The sequence below is a fragment of the Meleagris gallopavo genome, chromosome 1, assembly GCF_905368555.1.
Source record: "Meleagris gallopavo chromosome 1, MGAL_WU_HG_1.1, whole genome shotgun sequence".
Taxonomy (NCBI): Eukaryota; Metazoa; Chordata; class Aves; order Galliformes; family Phasianidae; genus Meleagris; species Meleagris gallopavo.
This window is the reverse complement of record NC_139404.1, coordinates 54,762,700-54,788,628: the sequence shown is the minus strand read 5'-3', so window position 1 is coordinate 54,788,628 and position 25,929 is coordinate 54,762,700. Positions and strand designations below refer to the sequence as shown.

The window sequence follows — 25,929 nt, the reverse complement described above, 5'->3', positions numbered from 1 at the left end:
AAGAACTAAGATACCCCAAATGGCTTTATAAGGTTATCTGAATACTTATTTTTATTAATGAATCTGTTTTGGTTGTATTGTATGTGGTCGAGTGAATAACTTGGAAAAGAAAGGGCCAAAATGTTGCATGCAGCTGATTCTGACTGGACACCACAGAACACCAAAATGTTTAAATCTGTCGGATACTCTCACACCAATTCTATCAGCCCTTTGTTTGTGGCATCCAAATGTTGGATTTTAAAATTTTCTTGCTTTCTGTTTAAGGATCATAAATACTGTTTTAATTACCACCTCCTTCCGAGAAAGCCTACAAAAGCGAACAGTCTTTCAGATTTCACTATTTTGGATTCCTCTATCCTTCTATCTACAGAAGCTACTTAAATTTGAGATCTGGAATAAAGTTCCAACAAAATCAGCAGAAGTTAAGTATGTTAGAATTGCAGGTTTTGTTTTGTTCTAAGGATTAAAAAAAAAATAAAATTAAAAAGAGGTTTTCCAGATCATTTGGAATTGTCCAATTCTATAACAGTGTGTGGAGACAGAGGTATTACCAACTACACAAATGAAGTTCTTGATGTATGTTAATCATTGGTTTTTGCTTGTTTTGTAGCACACAGAAGAAGATGGCGGTAACACATCTACCTTGTTTAGAAGATGGCAAACAAATTCAATTTAGAGTACATATGAAAACCCTAAAATGTTAAGGAGACCTTACAAATTATAACAGTATCAATTTAGTTACTGAACATTTTTTCTAAAAAACATTTTATACTGCTTAATAAAAATCAATAATTAGAGTATCTTGGAATAGATAGTAAATGGCTCTTAGTTTGCTGGCAAACCAAATAAATCAACAAACACACACATTTTTTGTAGAGTTCAATTTGATTTTTTATCTATAGGTATTAAAATTATTGTGATTACACCATCAGCTTCTTCAGTGTGGTAACTTTTTAATCAGCAAACACATTCACAGACAATATTTTATGACAGTATGTTACTGTATTTCTTTCTTAAAAGATAGCAGTGAATCAGGAAAGTTAAGACAAAAACAGGTGTTTATGCTGTAGACACTCTGAGAATTTCAAAGTATCTGTGCTGTGTTAACTGAGAGACAACTGAGATTGATAGATACACAATCTCTTCAAATAAACAAATCAAAGTTACCATTAAAAAAAATGAACGCCACACCGAACCACGTTTTCAACCTTGTTGAAAAATGTGTATATTTTAAGGGAATTTACACAGGGTCAGATTTATGGTATCTGATTTTATCATAGTTATTGCATTTGCAAGCTGAAAATGAAACAAAAGGTTTCTTATTTTGTTTTTTCTTATGTCCTGCAAATGAATAAACACCAATCCAAAGAGTAAATTCGTTGCTTTACTATGAAAAAGATGTCATACTGTGAAGTTGAACACTGAAAGCATATGGCAATTTTTACATTTCTGTTACCCAAAAGAAAATTTTATGGTCTCCTCCAACTGCACATAATGGAAGGGTTCTGTGCCATGTCAATCCAGATCCTACAGCTGCAGTACCAGTAAGAATGGGCTTAAAGAGAGAGAGAAAAAAAAAGAGAAATATCAGTACAGCTTACCACGTACACTACATATACCAAGTTGCATGAACAAATTCTCACTTATGTAATACTCTTTAAAAGAAAAAAGAACAAAAAACAATTAAAATACATCAGAAATGGAACTGAAAAAACTGATCATCTTTTTATGTGTTCCTTACTGTATTTAAGTAAGATGCAGCAACATCTTTCATGTTAAATGAAATTACTTCCTGCTATTTAAGCATAATCACAACTAACTGGTATGTTTTGAGATATCTTTTACTGTAAGCTCTGCAAATGTATACTAACTTGACTATACTTACTAAACAAAAATACTCCTTGTACTTGACATGCACTGTTAATAATTCTTGTTAATTCTTGTTAATAATATAGTTAATTCAAAGCTGAAAAATACACAAAGATCTGATTTTTGTATCTTTAGAAATAAAAATACTGAAAAATTTATTAAGTAACAGGCTAAACGTGGCTTTTTTTTTCATAGAATCATAGAATTGCAAGGTTGGAAAGGACCTACAAGATCTTCTATTCCAACCGTCCTCCATTACCCTTGTTACCATAAGCCACTAAACCATAGCTTTCTTCCTCCTTTTTGCATAAATGAGACATAGCAAATGGGTAGATCAAGCAGCCGTTTAAGTAACATGGTGTATGGTGTGTGATTTTTCTACAGCATAGATGAAATAATAAATAAAACAAATAGGCCAAGCAGCATTTCTGGATGGCTTTGGCTATTTTTCAGTTCTAGCTTTCAGCTAGTTATGAGTTTGAATCGAAAGGCATAGATGCAATCCTATGCAAAAGCTGAATTCAAAAGTTTACCTGGGGATGTCCTAAGTGATGAACAAGCAGTTGAGTAGTCGCCTTTCCTGGATATCCAATGGTTGCAAACAGATTTTCATTCACTCGGGACCACCTATGAATAAAATGTGCCTTTCAAATATCCCTATCAGACTATCAGAAGCATACACAAACTGGAGATTTTTCACTTGCGATTAATTGTGTGAAGCCATCAGATATTCCACTGACACCAAAGAAATTCAGAGAAATGGCTTGTAAATTATTTACCATCAAAACCCCTGTGCGCATGTTATTGTGTAACAGAGAAAAAATCATGGTCGTTCACAAATTTCACAAAGCTTATAGACCAGGTCCCACTAAAAAATGATTTAGGAGACAACTGTTCCCTAACTCACAACTATTGATATAGTAGATTTATATTAGAAAGAAAACCACACAATAGAGACAACACTTATACCTGAATAATCTGGCTCGATCAACGTGGACGGGTCTCTTATCCTGTGGATAACTAAAACAGACATTCCATGTAAAAAACCTTTCTGCAAACAACTACAGATCATACTGTAAGTATCAAAACAATTATTTTAAACACCGAATGGGAAACATTGTCTACTCTTTCTGAAGCAGCTGACAGAAAACATGAGCTTCCTGCAGCCTCTATCTCAATTTGGAGTAGGAAAAATGAAGTAATTAGTAACTTTATCATGTTTCAACAGTTACATATTTATGACTTAGAATGACATGATAATAAACAAGCTTCACAAACAGGAGAGATGCTCTCTCTCAAATGGACAAAAAGAAACATCATGTTTTTTAACAGATAGAAGTAGGCATACGTTGGGAAATGACCTGTACTTCTTTTATAATCTCTGATGAATACTTACTATTAACTGAATAGGTGATGCAATACATACTGCAACTAAATGCTATATTAGCAAAGTGGCCACATGACTTCATGTGCTCTTTAAGGAGCAAATACTCTCCTACACATAAAACATACCTGGAACGAGTGATATCCCAGATTAGCCAATCACTTCCAGCAACTGCTCCAATTCTGAGAGTATTCTTTAAACACCAGTCTGCTGACATCAGCGGTCTTTGTTCACACTCCAGGGAGAGAATGGCTTGGTGTGTAATTAGATCATAGAATCGTATTGTTCCATTTTTCTCTGCTACCATCAGCTGGAAGAGGAAGTAATAAAACCTTATAAACTTAACATGTAGAGAATCTTTTAAAGCTTTTCTACTCTAAAGCAAACCTAGATTCCTTTCAAGGATACACTAATGTTTGGACTTAGGCACTTTTAATTATACTCCAATCACACTGTACATAGTGATTACATGATTTCATCTATATATACATATACATACATACATATATGTACGTATGTTTTGGTGCTTAGCAGCACAAGTTCTCAACAACTTACTGTTTTGAATACAAGGAACTGACTAACAGAGCTATTCAGGAAACAACGATATCAATATATGTAACTGTAATATCTGCATTCACACTTACTGATTTTGTATACCAACACTGGCTAGTAGCAAACAACAGCAGACATTCAATTTTGATGCCACCTGAATCAACAGTTCTCCTGGTTTTCTTAGTAAGGACCATATATTGGTAAGAAGCATAAGGAGAATTCAGATCATAGAATCATAGAATGATAGAATTGCTCAGGTTGGAAAAGATCTTGAAGATCATTGAGTCCAACCACAGCCTAACCATACTACCCTAACTCTAACAACCCTCCGCTAAATCATGTCCCTGAGCACCACATCCAAATGGTTTTTAAAGACATCCAGGAATGGTGACTCAACGACCTCCCTGGGGAGCCTATCCCAGCACTTAACAACCCTTTCTATAAAGTGTTTCCTGATATCCAACCTAAACTTACCCTGGCACAACTTAAGGCCATTTCCCCTCATTCTGTCACCAGTGAGAAGAGACCAACCTTGTTCCCTGCTGCTATTTAACTATTTTGATACCTGATTTGACTGCTTTTTTTGTTCAAAGTGTGCAATTTTGTGGTAATCTGAAAAACCGTGTGTAGCTACTTAAGGCAGTTATTAACGCAAAAGAAATAATAAATCTTAAATTGCAAGGACTGGGGCATTAATCAAGCTGAATAATTTGGTATATATCAATAGACTAATCCTTATCTGGTACAATAAATGGATAAGTACAAAATCATCATTTTTTATTTGATTTTTCAGCATGTTTCATATATTCTAAGCAAGAAAAACAAAACCAAAATCTCTTGGTAATTTCAAGCAGATATTTGGCTTGCCTTATACGAGTCTGTTATTGGTGAGTTTTGTTACCATGATTAATGGAAACTTTCCTCTGATAACTGTATGTTAACACGTAAACAGCAGAATAGTAATCAACAATAACTGATGTATGTAATCAAGAAAGAGCATTTCTGATGGGAGAAATGAGGGACTCAGAGTAAAAAGAGAAGAATAAGCATGAAGTTATTTACAGTGACTTCATCTTTGTGGATTCTACCAATACCCAATTATAGTGTGCACAGTCTCCCCAAACTTAAGCCTTAGCATAGCATCAAAATTCATAGTTTCGAGGAGTACATCCTCCTGCTGTTTTAAAGGAGGCAGTGATGAAGAGCTGCAAAGCACAACCTTAAAAGCCTCTTCAGGATGCCAGCAAACACTCATTCCAGGAGAACGTAAAACAAAACGGGCCTTCTCATTTCCTTCTAAATCCCAGACCCTAAAGAAAAAAAAGAAAAAAAAGAATTGAACTATGTATTAGACTGCTAATACATTAAAATTTGTGCTTCAAAACATTCAACAAAAGAAGAGACCCAAAAGAAAAACAGTTTGTGCTTAATCACTTCAAGAAGAAAAGAAAAGATAGAAATGTAGAATGAAATGTGCAGATGCTTAATACTTGTGCATAAGAGTCAGTAAAAGCTGCCAGTGTTGAAGATAATGTATTCTGAAAATGATGAACAGGACACACACACTCTATATGAAAAGACAACATTCAAATAATTTGACAAGCTTAGTTGTCTAGGCATGACATCTAGATGCACTTTCTCTCTTTATTCATAATTCAATATTGCAGCCTTTGTACTATGGCACAATTAACAGACAGCACCACAAAGTGGAAAGATCACTGTTGGTCTAGCTGATACAAGCAATCTAGAATTAAGTACCAAGTACTTAAATCATCCACATTATCATGAAAAAGTTAAGACGATGCACTGAAGTATTTTGCTTATATAGTACATGCATTTTCATTTCTTTCCTGGTAGGTAAGACTGAATAATGGAAATACAAGAAACTAAAAATGAAGCAGACATACAGTAGCTTACCAAGGATCTTGGCAAGCTTTCAACAAATAAATCATGCAAGTCAGTTTAATCTTTTTCTTCAGAAGTACCTACAGTATGTATCAGGCAGAAATATATAATATTAAGAAAAATTAAAACAGACAGCAGTAATATGGATTGACAGGGAAGTGTATATCGAAACACCAAAGCTAGGTTAGATGATGATTGGATTTTCTTTGGATGCATTCCATATGAGCGTCACTGAGCCATGAAGCTACTGGGTTTATAAAATGTAACAAAATCAAAACAGAGACTCGCAGCTACTGCTCAACTGCCTCTTTTCCTATTAAATCAGAATAAAGTAGTCTAAATCAATTTCAAGCATAGGGCTGTACACTATTAAATGCATTTTCACACGCAAATACATATATCTGTCCTTCCTCACTAACACACAGACCATAGAAACCATCTAATTTTTATGCACAGTGTCCTGCTCAGTCTTCACTGTAAGATGAGTGGCTGTGTACTATGACTGTTGATTCTAGAGGATTTTTGCTGACTTCCTCCAGACTTTTTCAGTTTATATCTCACCAGGGTGCTCAGAGAACTACATTTTAGAGATTACAAAGAAGCTTACATAATACACCGTAAGTCTAGACAAAATATATGGGAACAAAGTAAGTATGTTTAATGAATGATGTTATTTTCTTATGCCAAACCACAACAGATCAAATATTTGTTTTCTCTGTAGAAAATACAGTCTCTAATCTTGAAGGATAAGTGTCCTTATTTAAAAAAAAAAAAAAAAAAAGTCAAAACAAAAACCTGACAACTGTTTAAAAAAGTGAAATATCTACTTGATTAGGTAATTTAGAAACATACAATACTTTCTTCTATTGCCAGAAATTTTGCCTTGTAGATTTGTCCAAGTCAAATCAACACTTTGTCTGTGTATTTACTGTGCAGGGAGAAAATTATGATATAACAGAAGATGGTGAATCATTTTGGCCAAAGGAGAATGCCATCATGCTTCCTTCCCTGAAGTGATTGAGGTTATTAGGTGCTAAGACAGAAATTTATGCTTTCTACCTCTGTAACTTTGTTATTTATAAAATGCTAAACTAGTATCTCTTTTTGTCAGAATGTTGAGATTTTTAGTAACAAACACTAGAGAAAGAAAGGAGAAAAGGATAAATACCCCTCATATATTTCCTTCTTTATTTATTGATAAAAAAAATATGATATCACTTAGTTTTGGAAAGAAACAGACAGTACGTATCCAAATAGATCCTTGACTGAATTCATGAAGTCCATGTTGTTACGGAAAATTACAATTACATTTAATTAACACCTCAAAATATTTCCTAGTGACTAACACAAGTTACAAATGTGCAAAGATCAAAATGTTAGCCAAACTGAGTTTTCGGTTGCTCGGTAATAACCAAATCAGCTACAGATGCTATAAAAACCCTCCAGTTTTCTCCACATTCCTATCACATAAATCAATCTGTAAAGACTGAACCTCTTGGTTTACATTCAAACCCCATGAAACCTCACTAATATTACCTTGTTTTATACTAAAACAAACTATGTCTAATTTTCCTCAAATATTTTTATTTTTTGTACCTCTGCATTACATCATCCTTGTATTGATCCTACTCCCTCCATTGAATATTACTGAACAGACTTATTGGGTTTGTTTGTTTGTTTTTAATAGTTAAAAAAAATCCAGAATATCTTAAAGAAGAGAAATCTGAATAACCGCAGTTGAAATAAAGGCCAAAGCTGGAATAAAGGAAAGCCTCAAAAATTACCTATACATCTGCTCAGTAAATTCATTTATTTTTAAACAACTAAGAATTGAGAAATTATATTCTGTAGCGTATGCAGTTTTAAACTAATACAAAATTAGAGATAGCTACACATGCCGTTCAAGAGAACTCTTGGAACACTGGTCTATTTCTCTTACCACTTGCATTCTATGGGTAAACAGATGATAACTGTAGTTATCTCAAAGCATGGAGCTATCCAAACTACTTTGAAACGACACTATTTTATGTAGTATGAATGAATATAGATAATAGTAATAGACAAGCTGCATATGTGTGGCAGTTTTACCACAAAAAAAAAAAAAAAAAAAAAAAAGGTCTGTTAAGTCAGGAAGGTATTCATCAGAGCATCTGAAAACCTGCTTCATGGCACTGAATATTACCCTTATTCTGTATTCTAATTTTGAAATTCAGAATAATTTTAACTAGAAAGCAAAACCAAGTTCTAAGTGAATAAAAGTCATCATAAGGAATAGTGTAAGAGCAAAAACATACTGTAACTTTAAGGCATTTCAAAAATCCCTAAAAGATAGAAGTTAAAAATTAAAAAAAACACTCACCCAATTTCTTTCAACATAAGGTTTCCTACAATCTCAGTGAACAAGGAGGAATCATAGAATATTTAGTATCATTCAGTGACTCCTTGCCTCAAAGATGCATCAGCTATCCTTCAACTCAGTGATTACTTCTTGACCTACTCTTAAAAATGACCAACAAGAAGTTTTAATTTTTTTTTTTTAATTTAAAATAACAGCTTTCTTAGATATCCTTTGCTGAAGTTTCTTTGTATCTCCAGCAGACATATTCCGTGTGCGAGCCAAGTCTTGTCACTACTGAACAGCCTTCAGAATGAGGAAGAGGGAAGATTCCTCTTCCAGAGATCACACAAAAAAGGTAAAGAGAGCTAAGTCATTCCTCATTGTGCAGCAGGAGCGAGAAGACCTCAGCAAAGGAAAATGGAAGTGCAGAAATTGGCTAACACTGTGGGGAATACAGCCAACGATGGCCTTGCCTAAGGTTTCTTGTCGACTCTGTATGGACGTGGTTACCAAAGATTGAAAGAAAATTCTGGGTAGGACATGAAAGAAGAGAAGGCTCAAGAGGAATCATAAAAATTCCCACTCATTTGTAAGACAAAGGTGTAACGGGTAGCTTCAAGTAATTCATTTTCTCTTACTGATAAAGTTTCTGTAAATGAAGTAATGCACTGCTCAACTAAGTGATCTGTAGCAGAATTAGGTAGCAGAACAACCTACTTAGTAAATAGTGCCAAATATGCCACAAAAATGGTTGCACTGGGAGAAGAGGAAATTTATCTGCGTTGCTTAACACTAGTCTTCCAGGCAGAACTGTCCTAACCATCTCCTGACTCAGCATGCAAAATCCTAGTAGGGCATTTCCTTCAATTATTTTTGATCTATGAAATAAATGTGTAAATAGTTTGTCAGAAAGCCGACTCAGGTTCATGGTTTTCTTTCAGTGGCCAAAGGAGCCATCAATGTTATTGAAGAAGTAGATATTTGAATCTTTTAGATTCAAATTCAGCATTACAATCTATGGTTTCTCTAGTTTCTTGTAGTACTTACTTGGTTATGCAAGCATCGATCAATTTTTCCACTGGTAACGGTGGGATGGAATCCTGATTCTGCCCTGCAGTGCTGTGAGAAGTGTGAGAGCTCTGGGAACTGCACACGCACCATCTCAGCCATCTTGGCCAACAGTTCTTCACTAATGCGCATGCTCAGATTAAGAGAAAGTAAAACCAGTAAATGCCAGTATTACTCCTGCAATACCCTTACAGTTACCTAAAGCAAAAGCAGAAAGACTAAGCACTATCTTTGCATTAATATGAAACTTCAGTTGTATTTTTTCAACTAAAAAAATTAGCTGTTCTGATCTACATTTACTGAGTTGTAAAAGTAGACCACCTAAAACTAAATGCTTCTGAGGGCTGACCATTACTGGAAATTCAACTATAATTTTGTCAGTGAGCTTCTAGAACATAAAGTAACTGCCAAACAAATCAAATGCAATGATTTATTTTAAAACAATTTATATGCTACACTACATTCTAGAACTGTGTGACTGTTAACATAAGTCACAACACGTCATACAGGAAATTGCTACCATTTCATAAAATTTCTCTGAATATTTTTAAGACTTTGTAACTAAAGGCTTATTCATCCATACTTAAGATCAGACTGAAATAACATTCCAACATTTGATTTGGAAAGAGATTTCTTTTTCTTTTCTTTTTTTATGCTGACTGGATACAATAGTAGGAGACTGGTTAATACTTGTGTAGTGATTGGTAAGTACAACCAAAATTGTTGGTTAATAGTTGGGTCAGAACTCTAAAGTATAACAGAAATCCTATGTATATCCTATGGATATCCTAAGTATATCCAGAAATTATATGAAAGCCTTCAAATAGGGAACATACAGGGATACATACAAAAAGCATGGAAAGCAAAAGACTGAAGTGCTAAAAATAATCCAAACTTTCATTTATTTTCATCCATTATAATGCATAACTAGCTCGATAAATGTGATCAGCATACTTTAAAAAAGATTAACGTTTTGGTACGACATTTATAATATGATGGGACACTGGGGAACTCTGCCACAACAAATACATGAAGATAGAATAACAAGGAATAAAATACTCTTTTTTTTTTTTGTAACCCATAACTCAGTTCATTAACAATAGGGAGATACAAATAACAATTTGGTGAAAGAATTAAGTGAGAATGGTAACTGACTGAAACAAGGTAAGATAGGAGCAACACGCACTGACAACATATTAAAAAAAAAAAAATCACACAACAAAAAACAAAGAAGAGTTATCACTGTTTTATCTGACTACTGTCTAGTGAATTACTCATGTAATATAACTAAGACATAAGAGTACCATATAAACAAACACATTACAGGTCAAACAAACAAACAAACAAAAAAAAACAAAAAGTTTTGTGATTCTATAGTTAATCTACTTTTCAGTGGTACCAAACCTTCCCCCATGAATGTCTATATAGGAACTATATAGACACAGAACATCCCATTAGAAGGGATCCACATGGATCATCGAGTCAACTCCAGGCTCCACACAGGACCGACCAAAATTCAAACCATATTTTTGAGAGCGCTGTTTTTGAACTCCAGCAGGCATGGGGCTATGACCCTTTCCATGAAAAGTGACCATGAGAAATTGCCATGCTGTCATTATTAAAGTCCTGAAACCAACAGTCAATCTTTCTGTTCAGTGAGAAAGGAGTATGAGGTAGTTACCAATTAGATTCAAGAGCTACCTCTGCAGTCTGGCCCAGCAGCTTAACATTTGTTTCATTGTCAGGATACAGATCAGATTAGTGATTTTTAACAGGATGACATTTGACATGAAATAATTCCAGAAGTATTAGATAGTGTCAAGAATCAACCAACAGCTAAGTGGCGTCAAGCTCTTTGTGTTTCCAAACATATCCTGTGTACATTTTACAGGAGCTTTATTAAGTATCAGAAAAAAATGATTTGCACGTACGAATCCCTGCAGAATGATAACTGTGAAAATATTTCGAGTTCCTACACATATATATTTTTTAAAATGGTGAACAGAGGGCTCTGCTCATCCAGTCCTTCCTAGCTAAGGGGGGATGCAGCTGCTCCTACACTTAATGCAAATGTTCAGTCTATAACAGTGTATGATGCTTTCAAATTTTAAGGCATTACATTCCCTAAAGCTACCATGAAAGATTTCTTTTCTTATTCCCTGAACAAGCTCTTATGACACCAAGAAATCAACAAGATCTAAAGGAAAATAATGAGATTACTAGACACGTGGCTTTCAGAAGAAATGTATAAAAAAAATGCAAAGATATTTATTTACACATATTTACTTTTACTTTAACTGTGCTCAATGTTAAAACATTTGAGTTGTAAGTCAAATTTTTAGTTTTGTTTAATACTAAATTAATAATTTTACAGTAGTTATTTTAGATATTTTCTCTGCCGGTGGTATTCAAATTAAAACTCTGCAGTCACACTTCAAAAATATTTTTTTTCTATTTTTAATGGAAGAGTAAAGCAATTATGAAATGTTTAAAGTGAAAGAGAGGAAACTATTCTGCAAATTCTTCAATGTTAGTTTACATTCAATACAAGCAAAATTTGAAATTACACTATTTTGCCAAAAATACATCTTAACTACACTCTTGTGCACAGCTTCATACTTACTGGAATACAGCCATCCTTGGGACACAATCAAGGAGGTAACAAATAACATACAGAACTTGGGCTCTTAATTTTTCAAGCAACATTGCACGTGTAATTTTTGCAGCTAAGGGAATTTTGATCTCTAATATAAATACAGTATTGAGTACCCACAACATGGTGGGGGTTTATCAATCTTTCATAGGTGTCTTCTTTCCGAAAAGAAATATTTTCTAACGCTGTATTAGTTTTGAGATTGCCAGTGTAGAGAAATATGAGATGTTTAATTCTTCTTTTTTAACCTTAAATTTACAAACAGACCCCTCTTCTTTTCTCTGAGCACACTTCTATTCATAACCAGATAGCATAGATGGCTACTGCAATTACTTGTATGCAACAGTATTTTCAGTACTGTTTCATAATCAGTTCTCCTTTGCAGCTGGTCTTGTGTTACAAGACCAACAAAATGACTTAAAAGAAGCAACAAGAATTCCTGAATCACATGATATCAGTGTAAAGTAAAAACCCTGAATATAATATCACACCCTCTTTTCAACAGTCATCTGACTTAAGCTGTTCTCCAACAACAAGGAGGAAAAAAAAAAAAAAAAATCAAACTCAGCTACAAGACAACATGGTTGCAGTAGCTTGTGGCAAGATGGTTTAAACACATGAAAACTCATATCCACTACATATTGTTAAACTTACTGCTGAGTTAAAACAAGGGAAAATCTCAATGAGTCCCTCTACATAATGTCCCTACTGAAATGTAGTGTTAATTATTTCAAGACACAAGTCTTATTATTTCAAGTGGAACTCTGACAGAATAGTACTGAAATACTTGAAACTCCATGTTCTTGTGCTAATTGTTCTAGTACTTCATTCCAAAGGTATGAACAGATGATGTATCCTGAGAAAAAATTCAGGGTAGAAACTAAACACAGACAGAAAAACTATTTGTCTTCTTACACTACTGCTGAAGCAGATTACACAGTAAGTAAGGAATGATTTTGGTAAGTCTGAGGGAATGCATTTTCCATTAGTTTTGAAAATGTAACCTTTAAATTCAATAAAAAATGTCTTCATGCTCCACATGCATGAATGGAAAAAAATAAGAACTCAAGTATCCAGAAAAAAAACAAAAATCTTACATACTTCCCATGGCTTTTAACTATAGACTTTATGGCTTACTGCATAACTGTCTTTCAAGGTTACCAAGCTCAACTCCTGACAGTATACATTAATTAAATCAGCCTATTTCCTTTTATACTTAGTATCGATTAGCCTACTGCCTTCAAAACAGTTCTCTGTCATACCAGGAAGACCAATCATTTCATAAAACAAACAGAACGTGCCACATTTTCAAATAGGTCTTCACTGAATAAACCCAACACTAGTTTAGACTCAGTGAAAAAATGAGGAATAGAGAATAAATCAAAACAAGCTAGGAATATAAAGTCATACACATTGCTACTATTCATTCCTAATGATTTTCTTGGAAATATGGACAGAAGAGCTCTTAAAAATCCTTTCACTGGTCTGAGTACTATTTCTGAATTCTCTAGGGGCATCTAAAACTCACAAGCCTTTTAGATTTTAAATTTGAGAACAGAGTAACTCAACTAAAGCTAATAGACCATGATTTATACCAGCTGATGACTTGCCCTTTACCAAATCTACGCAGAATAATCCTAGCACCTACTGCCTTTTCTCTTAGCAGGTAGCAGGTTGCTTCAGACACAGATCTTTCCTTCTTTTTTTTTTTTTTAAAGTTCAATTAATAAATGACCTTTTTTCCCTCCAAGTTATTTCCATAGCGATCAATATGGCGATAACTTCACATAATCAGAGAAAAACTAAAATAGCTCCTTAATTGAGACAACTTCCGTATTCTCACAGCTATATCAAGAAAAGTCAAAGATGATGATGCTTAAGCCTCTTTCACTACTGCAATGACTTGTTAAGCCTGCACAGCTGCCAACCTACTCTCCTGAAATCTGAGCTGAACTGTATAGTTGTAGAGTAGCAGCATTATAGATTTTTGAGCACCACCAGAAATGCAGGACAAGGGATGTTTCAACAAGGAAAAACTTGCACTACAAAACCTTGGACAGTATTTTTCGGAGTATTTAACCAGGTTTCTCTTGTCTTCCATTATTTACAATTTGGAAATCAATGGGTTTGGAATAACTATAATCACTGTACTAGTAGGACACTGCCCTTAGGTGACTTATTTGCAATTCCCAGTAAGGCTAATAGGTTTGTATATGTGGACAAGTTCACAGGGGTATACTGGTTTTAAATTTGACTTAGCTGATGACAGAATGGATGGATAGAGTCTGCATGGTTCAGTGCTGAGCTACGCATGCCTTACGTCTTCTGTTCAGACTTTTTTATTCTTGTCCCAACAGGTAAAATTGACAGCACGCATAATCACAGAACAACACCCACATAGATGGAAGACACCCACATAGATCATCAAGCCCAACTCCTGGCTCCACACAGGACAACCTCAAAATTAAACTGTACGCCTGAGAGTGGTGTCCAAATGTTTCTTGAACTCTGGCAGCTTGGTGCTGTGATCGCCACCCTTGGGAGCCAGTTGTGGGGTTACCATCTTCTGGTGAAGAACCTTCTCCCACCTCCCAAACCTGCTCCTCTCCTGACACAGCTCCATGCCAATTCCCTCAGGTCCTGTCGCTGTCACCAGAAAGAAGGGCTCAGCTGCAGGCCACCATGAGACCTCCCCTCCACCTCCTGTTCTCCAGCCTAAACAATCCAAAAGACCTCAGCTGCTCCTCATTTATCTTGCCCTCTAGATCTCTTTCCATCTATAAAGCGCTCCTCCAAATAGCCCTCTAATAGTTATACGACATATTGTGGTGCCCAAAAACTTTATCCAGTGCTTGAGGTGAGGCTGCACAGTGCAGAGCAAGCCCTTCCCTCACTCAGCTGGCAGTGCTGGGCCTGGAGCACCCCAGGTTACGCTTAGACTTTTTGGCTGCCAGGACGCACTGTTGGCTCATGTTCAACATATTCATTCATGTTGTCAATCAGAAACCCCAGATTCATCTTCATGGGACTGCTCGCCAGCCTCTCATCCCCATACCTAGAATTTCCCTATCCCAGCTACTGAGTTCAGCACTTGCTCTTGTTAAACTGCCCGTGGTTGGTGATTGCCCAGCCCTGCAATTCAACATTTCTCTGCAATGCCTCTCTACCAAGGGAGTTAACAGCTCCTTCCAATTTAATATTATCTGCACATATCACGTACACTAAGTCTTGCATTCAGATCACTTATGATAACATTAAAGAGAACAAGTCCTAAAGTGGAGCCATGCAAAACCGGCCACTTATTGTAACCCACAAAATGTAACCTCATTTACCTTAACCCTTTGAGTTTAATCCCTCAGCCAATTGTTCATCAACTGCATTACATTTTTGTGTAGCTGCATGCTAGACATTTTGTCCAGAAGGATAATGTGAGAAACAATTGCCAAAGCTTTGCAAGAATCCAAAATGATTAGGGCAATTGGCTTCCCCTGGTAAGTTAGGTGGATAGCTTTGTCACAAAATTAAACAAAATACTTCCCCTCGTGAACCCATGCTGGCTGTGTTCAATGACTGCATTGTCTTTTAGGTGTTTTTCAATAATCCTCAAAATAATTTTCTCCATAATTCCAAGATAGAACAGTTTTCTCCTCATTCATCTATTAAGTTCAAAATACTGCTTTGAAAACAAACAAGTAAAAAAGAAACTAAAACACAAAAAATCAAACAAAAACCCTCATAATGTGGTTAACAAGACTAATTTTCCCCTTCAAAATGAAGGCTCAATAAAAATTAAATGAGTGTAAAAAGCATGTAATAAAAAAATTAACCAAGAATGTAAATACATACATAAAAAGCCAATGCTACTATTTCAGTGATGCCTTGAACAAAATACATACCTGCAGGTGTGATCATCACTTACACTTGCAACTTCTTGACCTTCTTTCGGAGCAAACACCAGGTCATTAACATAATCTGAGTGGCCATCAAATGTCTGTCAATCAGAAAAAATAGATACATTTTTACTTTAGAGCTGACTGCCCCATCCATCAACCATGCATAAAATAGACACACAATTCCGTCAGGAAAATGTGTGAGTGTAAAATAAAGATATCACTGTACATGGAAGGAACAAAAATACTCATTAGAAGAACTGGAGATCTTTAAAAGTTCTAACTAGTGTGCAATCACACTGCAGATGGACAGATCTCTACTACTTAATCATTAAGTTATAACAAAGGTCAGTTTGATGCTCTTGTTTGACAGAGGTAAGTGAACTGCACCAGAACTGTTTTATCCTCTTTCAACCACTGAATTTTGAAGGCAGAAGATAATCTCAGATAGAGGAAAATAAGCAAGAAGTAAACATACACATGAACGTGTATCTTGAAGAACTGTACTTGTAGATAACTCTCATCTCTGAATAAGAGTTCTTAATATGAAGTCCTGCAAGTAACAAGAGGTTTCTTTATCCTGAGGGAGCAATAAACCAATCATTTGTTCAGTATAATCCATTTCCCAAGCAGTTAGCACAAAAAGAGCAGATGGCAAAGGATCAAAGGATGAAAGATAAAGGAATAAAAACATGAAAAAGTCTCAATAATAGAACATGTAACAGAGGATAAAGCATGCTTATGATTCTAAAAGAACCAAAAATGAAGAACAACACATGAAAAATAAGCAAGCCACACAACACTGTAGTAATTAATCACAATTTCTTTTAAACATTTGAGAGGAACAGATAGTGCCTGGTGTTCTTTTCTTTCTACTCTTGTGCTGAAGAATAAGGAAAACCAGGTATAGTGCGGTCTTACTGTAAAACTAGTAGTTCAGCCATTCTCAAATAATAGGATATGAGCATCCATGGTGTGAATGTAAAGGTAAACTGACACTCAAAACCAAACATTTATAGTTGTATCAAAAACAAAAAAACAAAAAACAAAAACAAAAAAACAAAGCCATTTCAAAGGAAACTATTGCTGTGTAATTGTTCCCAGATGAAATTCTTAATCACGACATATTTATTTCAAAGTACCAAGAATTGTTTATCTTTAATGAAAACCAATGTAGCAATTTAACTTCTCTGAATGAAAAGCAGAATGTCAGTTTCTAGTAAAAGTTGGTAATTTTTTTTTTTAAATATACTTCAAAGAGTTTTCAGCTTTTCAGTGTTTTCCCATAATACCAAGATGCCTTTTCCTTCTCCATTTTATTAATCATTTTGTGCTTATCTACAGACACCAGAAACTTTTAAGTTTTACAGTATCTTTAAAACCTATATTAAAGAACATACATGCAGCAGTAGGCATTCAAGACTCATCACACCTAGGGATTAGTCAAAATTTGAAGTACTTTCAAATTCATTCACATGGTTGCTCGGTATGAATAATTCATCTCTTTTCTCACTTCAAAAACCTGTAGCTAATAAAGATCAGTTTGGTCAGCCTGTGGACTTATATATGCTTTCTCTCATTATGGTCTCGCTTACATTTGAGGTCAGCCTGTTCCATCCTCTTCACTCCCAATGAGTACATCACTAGGCACGGCTGCTTTTGTTTTACCCAGCAAAGTATCATTAAAAAAAGACCTACTACATTATGGCACGACATGAAGAGGTTCCAAAGAAAAACAATGTCAAATGAAAACAATCATCCCTGCAGTTTTCTAAAGGGAAAATATGCAGTCTCTTATACGTGTTCATTATTCAGAATGAGCTACACAACTGATCAATAAAAAAAGAGAATTAATACATCTGTAAACCATGCACAATAACTAAGCTCCCCCTCTAAAAAGTTATGAATGCCTCATCCATTTTCAGAAGTCAACTTTTTTTTTTTCCCCCCAATAGGTCATAAATTCTATAAAACCTTGTGGATTTTACAAGTATACATCCTTAGATGATGTTAAACTATTTAGACAGATATGCAAGTCTTCTAAAAATTTCAGCATTCCAAATTCAAATATTCCTACCTCGTTTTACATCCACAGTTCTGATGAAATATGCTTTTTATTAAACAAAATTTGAAGCAGAAGGAAGCCACAATTCATTTCCAAATGAAAACCTCAGAACAAGAAAAGATTTCACAAAGATCCATCGTCGTATTTTACCTTTTGTTTGTTGTTCTGGGACTGACCCAACCCATAAATTTTGGATTAGTAGTGTTGACAAAGTAATGGAAAACTCAGTACGCTTGAAGTTCTTTGTTGATAATTACATCAAGACAGTTTTTCCACTGGGCAAAAAGAGTAAGATTACCCTGTTTACCCCTCCAGAAGCAACATATGCTAATTGTTTACTATAGAAGAAAAAATGTTCAGAGATTACATTTTGACTGCAACCGTATAATTCCTTCAGCTTTTGTGCACATTCTGTACCTGTCTTGAAAATCTCTTGTGTAAAGTGTGCATTGCACAACAGATCAAAGTCTTGCACATGTTCATAAAGCACGCAGACTTAGGCTTATGAAATAGCTTTTCTGAAGTTTCAATTGACTAACGCTAAGAAATAATTGAATCAAACTATTTAGAATTAACTCAGCACAGCTCACAGAATATTTGTGAACATCCGAAATTTGAGAATACTGTACATAAGGATTTAGGTGTTACTTCTTAAAATGAAGTACACAGTTCAGTGGTCATCCAGGTTAAACAAATTAAGATGATTATCCAGAGAAAGTATTTTCCCCACTTTTTAATCAATCAATCAAAAAAAAAAAAAACAAAAAAACAAAAACAGGACCTACTCTCATTTTTACCAATACAAACACACCACAATGAATTTTCTTTTTCACTAATGAGATCCTAACTGTTTAGGCAAGAATCTACATTTTTAGTTGTTTGCTAATTTCTTTAAACATTAGATCAAGCCTGATTCAGTAGCAGCACAGATTTTCACTTCTTCAGCCTTAGACTAAAAACTTCACTAAGGAAGTACTAAGTTCAAGTGATGAAATTGTCATGAACAGAACTAATACGTTTATTGCTAAATTCTAGTCAACAGAATTTATTTGTATTGCGTAAGCCCTAAAAGGTCTCAAGTATTATGTTGTGTCAAAAAAATAATATAAAATATATCAAACTTTATGATCCTTCTGTCTGCATTGGACACTGGAGTAGCTCATTTATATCAACTGGAGTTCAGTTAAATTACTGTGACTGTTTTCTTTTGGGTAAAAATAAGCCCTATGATTCTAGAATTTATAGGTGGGGTCTTTTGGTCTTTATATCATACTTTCATACCAAACTCCCGTTGTACTAATACATCCTCTGTGTTTGACACTCATTATGCCTTAAAAAAATATTCTGATGTGTGAGGAAATGGACATACTTTTGCAGTAAAAGCTTGTAACTGCAAGCTGTGCAGTTTGTATCACAAAGAAGTCCTAAGGATGAGAGATTCTGAAATAATCTTTTTGTATAAAAAAATAATTGTTGCCTTAATAGAAAGGTAAGCATGGCACTTTGATTTATTTGTAGGCACCTAGTCAAAGCTACTGTGTAACAAATTTCCCTAAATCAGAAGAGCATGTTTTAAAGTTTCATTTGTGTTGGTCAGCCACCAGAAAAAAAGTCTTGTCAGAATTAGGAAAACTGTAACCCATGACAGAAATTCTATTCTGAAAAAAACCACCCACCATTCATCAGACTGTGCTACTGACTTGTATTCTTTGCTTCTCTAGTTTTAATATTGATAGTAAGCTAGAAAATAATTGTGTCAAGCATATTCAAAATAATTATTTTAGAAGTGTGCTGTTTATAATCTCATTCTAATCAGTAATGAATAGCTTAATAGAATTCTTCTTTAGAATAAACTTGCTTCTTTGAACTTGTAGTTTAGAAGCTTAAACTAATGAATTACCAAAGGTGTGTTTATGTGAAGATACATTACTGATTATTTCTCTGGAAGCAATGTGTTCCTACTCAGCAAAACAGCATATCCCACTGAGAATTCCTAGTGTTGGCTTGGGTTAGACTGTTGCAAACTGAAAGCTAGTTGAGTCATGAAGTCTGGTCTGGAAGATCCTTTTGCTAAAGACTAGATAATACACAACAGCTGAGCTGAGTGATATTCAACATTCAGAGTAGCCCTGCAGAGAAGGACTCAGAGGTTCCAGTGAACGAAAAGCTGGATATGAGCCAGCAGTGTGCGTTTGCAACCTGAAAGGTCAGAACCGTATCCTCAGTTGCATCAAAAGAGGGGTGGACAGCAGGGCAAGCGAGGTGGTCGTCTCCCTTTACTCTGTCCTCATGAGGCCCCACGTGGCATCCCCAGCACGTGAAAGACGTGGAGCTGTCGGAGACGGTCCAGAGAAGGGCCACAAAGATGATAAGAGAGCTGGAGCACCGTTCCTACCAAGAAAGGCGGCAGGAGTTGGGTTTGTTCAACGTGAAGAAGGTTAGGTTTCGGGGAGCCTCTCATTGCAGCCTTCCGGTATTTAAAGGGAATTTATAAACAAGATGCAGAATGACTCTTTACACCCTGATAGTGATAGGACCAGGGACAATGGCTTTAAACTAAAAGAGAGAAGTTTTAGGGTCGATGTTAAGGTGAAATTCTTTACTCACGTTTCAAGTGCAAAATTTTAAAGTAGACATCCAAGTGATGTAGGAGTCACTCAGTCATCTATGTCTATAGATGCCTTACGAATAAGAGAAATCTCAGTCTGTAGATCTGACATCTCTTACAAAACTGATTTAAGAACAGGAAGTGAAAATATATCTCAAGACAACATTTCCTTAAAGCAAATGATGGTCCACATGCATGTTTTGTGAGGTGTCTGCAGTTATGTACTTAATTCAGTATTCTTAAAGTTTTCTACTGTATTAAATAGTATCATTACAACTTTCCAGTTCCCAGTTAAAGAGAGAGATCAGTAAAGTCACTTTCCGTAATAGAGGAGTCCAATAACCAAAACAATGTAACACTTTACACGTCTCTATCTAAAGGAACCTTTTGTAAGGCAGTACTTGAAATTCACCTGTACAATATTCTGATCACAAGTATATTTTAGACTACACGTAGGCCCCTTAAAGATGATGGATCTGCCACAGTTTAGTGCTCTAATTCACACAGGACATTAAATGAAGTGAGGCGGAAGGATAATTAAAGCTTAGATTCCACTAGAGAATAAAGAAATATTTAAAATGAACTGTGTTGCCCTTACCTTATATTCATTCTTGTCCTGCAGGTCTGAAGTAAATAGTCTTAACTTCCTATCAGAAGCCGCTGTACAAAACCTACACCCAACAGACAAAAAAAAAAGCCCAATCAACACCCCAATAGTTGACTTCAAACAAACAAATGTTGCACTCCAGTTTAAACCTGTAAAACAACATGCAGAAAGAAATTTGGAGACATATAATTGGAACTTACCTGTAAAAAAAACCCATCATATCAAGTACAAAAAATATTTTTTTACTGCAAAGAAATGTAAAATATTTTACAAATCTAAATCTGAATCAACTGTGAATTACCTGAAATCTCTCTTATAATTTCCTCCAAGCTAAGCTTCAATGTCAATTAAGGGTCTGATGGTAAAAAAACTTATCACCAGTGTTTTAAATATTTAAGCATTAAATTATTAACCAGTTTCCAACTCATTTTAAACAAAAGACTGTAAAAATATGCAGCACCAGGCAATCAACATAGCTTCAAAGAGACTTACAAGCTACTGAGAACTTTTTAGATCTTGTTGAGCGTGTATTTAATCAGACATCTTCCTAGACTTACAGCATGCCAAGTCTCATAAACAGCATCTGACTTATGCCTAAACACAGTTCCATAGAGAATACTACACTTAATTTTATACTGTAGACCATCATAATAATCTCATTCTTACAAGGTATTCTTAAAATTCTTTCTTCAAAGACATACAACAAAAGGACAAACTACATTTTAGGTTCATTAGGTTGATGAATAAGGAAAAAATTGTACTATTTACCAGTAATCCACTGCAGGGAGAGAAGGGCAAGTTGCTCAGGAAAGGAGCTCCCGAAGCAGAACAAATCAAGGATAAGTAAGAATGAAACTACTGTTCTAATGATGTTCAGAGACTTTACTAGCAAATTCTTCAGAGTTAGATTTCACTTATACACTTTTAACTTAGTTCAATATTAAGGAGTTAGAGAAAACAGACAAGTGACAAAGATTTGCTGTACTCAATTATTCTACATACCTTATCTGGGGAGGTAAAGCATCAAGTCTAGTTTCTGGACTCCATGCTATGGCATCAACTCGAATTCCATGATGAAATGTTCTTAGCGTCTTATACTGAATGCCCTCCACTTCTGCATCCTCTTCCTATAAAGATACAACAGTTAACTTATCCAGAATAACATCTTCAAACAATTTGGATTTATATGAAACAGAAAGGCTTTCAAAGTTTGATGTATCTGCTGCAATAAGGAATTTACTAGAAATATGTGAAAAATCCATATAGTGATTGCAGTCTCAAGTCAGAGTCCAATACTAAGCACAAAAATCAGAGGTTTGTGCTACAAATATGAAGCTACTGCTTAAGTTCCCAGATAGTATCACTTGCAAATGTTGGCAATTGCTAAAACTCGGATATCTTCCAGAAGAGCACTCCTGCTTTCATTGCAGCCAATTTAGAAAGCATACCAGCAGGACAGTATTTTATACTAATTTGTATTTCTTGGGAAATATCCCAGATTCATTAATATAGTAATTAATTAATCTAGTAAACAAGTACAGTGTTTCCTGGTTAAAGAAAAAAAAAAAAAAAGACAGGAAAGCAACTTTAGTCGGCTTTGGACTTTACCAGCAGAAATGCTGGCAGAGTTTTAGAAAGAAATTAATAATACCAACAAACTAACACAAACCAACCTGAAATCTGCATGTTCCAACAACCACGTAATTGTTGCCACCATATGCAATGAGAGAGCATGCATCTCCACTATCAAATGGATTGAATTTTATCACGTGCACATAGTCTTCACAGTCCACAGTGTAAGCAGCATTTCTAAGAGAATCCTGCTTCATTTTCAGGGAACTATATCAAGCTATCACAGAAGTGATGTCTTTTCCAGGATGACGGTCTACATTCCTATAGAGAAATATTAAAGAACGTGTATTACACATTCATATAAGAAAAAAGGCATTTGTGGCACAACAAATCAAAATTTCCTATAATGCTGTATTAATGGACACAAAAGGTCAAATTATGCTCACTATTTATAGATTTAGCACATAATTCCAACTATCAAGGAATTAACTAAACCAATTAACCTAAATAAGTAGCATATATTCAAAACCGCTTCTAGAGACTTAATAACTACAGACTTTGTGCTACTGGCAACATAAAACCAAGATTAACTATACATACCAGAAAAGTCACATTCAGAATTCTTAAGTTTTCAACCAAATGACAAAAAATGATGTATTGTTACCTTCAAATTCTCTACTCTGTTGTACCATTTTTAAAGGACACTGGGTATCTAATTAAAAACAGAATTAAGGCTGAAAAGCTGCAAATGAGAACAAACACTGTCCTGTAGAATACTTAAGCGTAGTTTCATGGCTGAAGTCAACCCACCTGCACACAAAGCAGAGCCCCTATGCCTCTGTATTTGAACAAAAGTAGTTAGCTTTTATCTGGACCTAAGTATACTTCAGAATTAGTGCTTTGCTGTATTCAGGCGCTTTTCAAGACAATCAGGCTCCTGTGTTGGCACCAAAGCAGCTTAGATACACAACTGATTCTGAAACCATCCCCCTTAATCCCAGTGCACATTTTATATAAACTTATGCCCTCTGGAAAAATGCTTTTTTTTTTTTTTTCCTGTATGCAACATGGAAAAATAGCTTTAAATTTCTTGATGTATTTTGCTGTGTTAATGACTTGATGGTCTCAGAATCCAAGTCAGAACATGCTTGGGTGCTACCACGGTTTGATGTGGACACCAGAGACAAAGTGGCTCCCCATATCTGCCATGTTTGTTTATTAATTAGCATGATATGTTACTCCATTAATATATATACTTCAGCCACAGAATCACAGGGATTGGAAAGGATCTCAAAAGATAATCTAGTCTAATCCCCCTGCCTGAGCAGGAACACCTAGATTAGGTTGCAACTTGCAGAGATATGCTCCTAAGGCCAAACACAACTTTTAATCCAATCTGTAATAGTCATCCTTAAAGCCTTCCTAACAACATAAAATAGGAGAATGGTGTGAGTTGGAAGGGGCATTTAAGGGCCATCTAGTTGAACTCTCCTGCAATGATCAGGGATACCCACAGCTACAACAGAGTGCTCAGAGCCCCTCCAGTCTGACCTGGAGCATCTTCAGGGATGGGGCATCCACCCCCTCTCTGTGCAACCTGTGCCATTGCCTCACTGCTCTTGCTGTAAAAAACTTCTTCCCTTACATCCAATCTAGGTCTCCTCTCTTTTAGTCTGAAACCATTTCCCCTCGTCCTGTCACAACAGACCCTGCTAATGAGTCTGTCCCCTTTTCCCACAGCTTCCTCCAGATAGAGACCCTGCCAGGTCTCCCCAGAGCCTCGTATCCTCTAGGCTGCACGGCTCCAGCTCCCTCAGCCTCAGTGAAAACCAACTTTAGGCTAACTTTAACTAAAAAAAAAAAAAAAAAAAAAAACACCTGCTAAAAATACTCCTAGCTGCATTCTTTAAAGAATCACCACACGGACAACTGCGCCGCGCAGGTGCTCGTTGAGCACCCCCTCACACACACACCTCCCTGCTTTTCCCTTCAGAGCTCAGCATGGCTCGCTGAGAACGTGTAGCCCCACATGCTCAGGAGACGGCCCAACTTCCTCTCCAGAACCCGCTCATACCCAAGGCCGATCCGAGCACTGCGCTTCTTCTCCCTCTCCCACAGCAAACCCTCCGACCGCGCCGCCCCACACACACCTCCTCAGCCCCAGCCGGCCATACACACGCTACTCCCACCAGCCAGCACCTCCCGCCCAAGGGCCGCCGTATGCTTCCGGGTCAGGGCTCGCGCTTTCTATTGGGCATCTGCCGAGGGTTTGAATGAAAACCGCCGATAGAGGCTGCTGGGTTTTCTGAGCCGCTGGTGGAGTGCTTGGTCTCGTTTTCCTGGCTGTGCAGGTAGTGGCTATAGGCGAGCGGGAGTGCGTCAGCCGACTGAGAGGGGCTTGGGTGCGAAGTAAACAGCTTAACTTACTTAAAAGGGGAGGAACTCTAGCGAAGTGTAGCAATAGAGTGATTTTAAATCGAGAGAGGGGAGGTTTGGGTTAGATGGTAGAGGAAAGTTTTTCACTCTGAGGGTGGTGAGACATAGCCCAGAGAAGCTGTGGCTGTCCTGGCCCTTCAGGTGCTCAAAGCTGGGTTGGATGGGGCTCTGGGCAACCTGAGCTGCTGGGTGGCAACTGAGACTGGTACAGAAACTCACTGACAAAGTGAATAGCAAATATGATGACTTAAGGAACGGAGCATTAAAACAACGGAGCTTTGTGTGTAGGCAACAAAAATATCAAAGACACCTCTGAATAATAAGTTGTGGCAACAATAATGAATCTCTTGTTTAACAGATTCCATACTAATAGATGCTGGTCTGAATATGATGTGGTGAATATGAAAGATGCTCTCTGGAGGCATTCAGGCTGTCTCCGTAGAGGCAAAAAACTGTCCTGTCAAATTACTGATATTATCATAGAAAATTGAATGGCCTGGGTTGAAAAGGACCACAATGATCACCTAGTTTCAACCCCCCTGCTGTGTGCAGGGTCGCCAACCACCAGACCAGTCTGCCCAGAGCCACATCCAGCCTGGCCTCGAATGCCTCCAGGGATGGGGTATCCACAACTACCTTGGGCAACCTGTTCCAGTGCCTCACCATCCTTTGTGTGAAAAACTTCCTCCTAATATCTAACCTAAACCTCCCCTGTCTCAGTTTAAGACCATTCCCCCTTGTCCTATCACTATCCACCTTCTTAAACAGTTGTACCCCCTCCTGTTCAATGGTCCCTTCAGATATTCGAAGGCCACAATGCGGTCTCCCTGGAGCCTTCTCTTCTCCAAGCTAAACAAGCCCTGTTCCCTCAACCTTTTCTCATAGGAGAGGTGCTCCAGCCCTCTGATATTCTTTCAAGTTAGTAAATATGCAAGGAGGACAAGAGGTCTTTATGAACATGTCATTCATAAGCACTCTCAAC

The 25,929-nt window shown here is 36.3% G+C and overlaps 2 protein-coding genes across 4 annotated transcripts in view; one reads left to right on the top strand and one right to left on the bottom strand.

Moving 5' to 3' along the window:
* Positions 1-1,196: 1,196 nt before the first annotated feature.
* NUP37 (nucleoporin 37) lies at positions 1,197-24,811 on the bottom strand. 2 transcript variants are annotated; one of them, XM_010713141.3, is made up of 10 exons: positions 24,662-24,811; positions 22,613-22,832; positions 21,942-22,066; positions 20,931-21,003; positions 15,666-15,760; positions 5,025-5,115; positions 3,382-3,563; positions 2,839-2,889; positions 2,403-2,496; positions 1,197-1,555 (listed from the first exon to the last, which is right to left on the bottom strand). In XM_010713141.3, exons 2-10 carry the CDS (start codon positions 22,766-22,768, stop codon positions 1,442-1,444), a joined length of 981 nt encoding a protein of 326 aa, XP_010711443.2. In that variant the 5' UTR covers positions 22,769-22,832; positions 24,662-24,811; the 3' UTR covers positions 1,197-1,441. The 2 variants fall into 2 exon arrangements, with proteins under 2 accessions (XP_010711443.2, XP_085084294.1); XM_085228168.1 differs by having other exon boundaries at positions 24,586-24,720.
* The window catches only part of PARPBP (PARP1 binding protein), a 48,070-nt gene continuing 46,853 nt past the window's right edge, over positions 24,713-25,929 (top strand). For both annotated transcript variants that reach the window (XM_085228155.1, XM_010713484.4), the window contains exon 1: positions 24,713-24,862. The gene's annotated coding sequence lies outside the window, so the exon portion shown is untranslated. The remainder of the gene's footprint in view (positions 24,863-25,929) is intronic.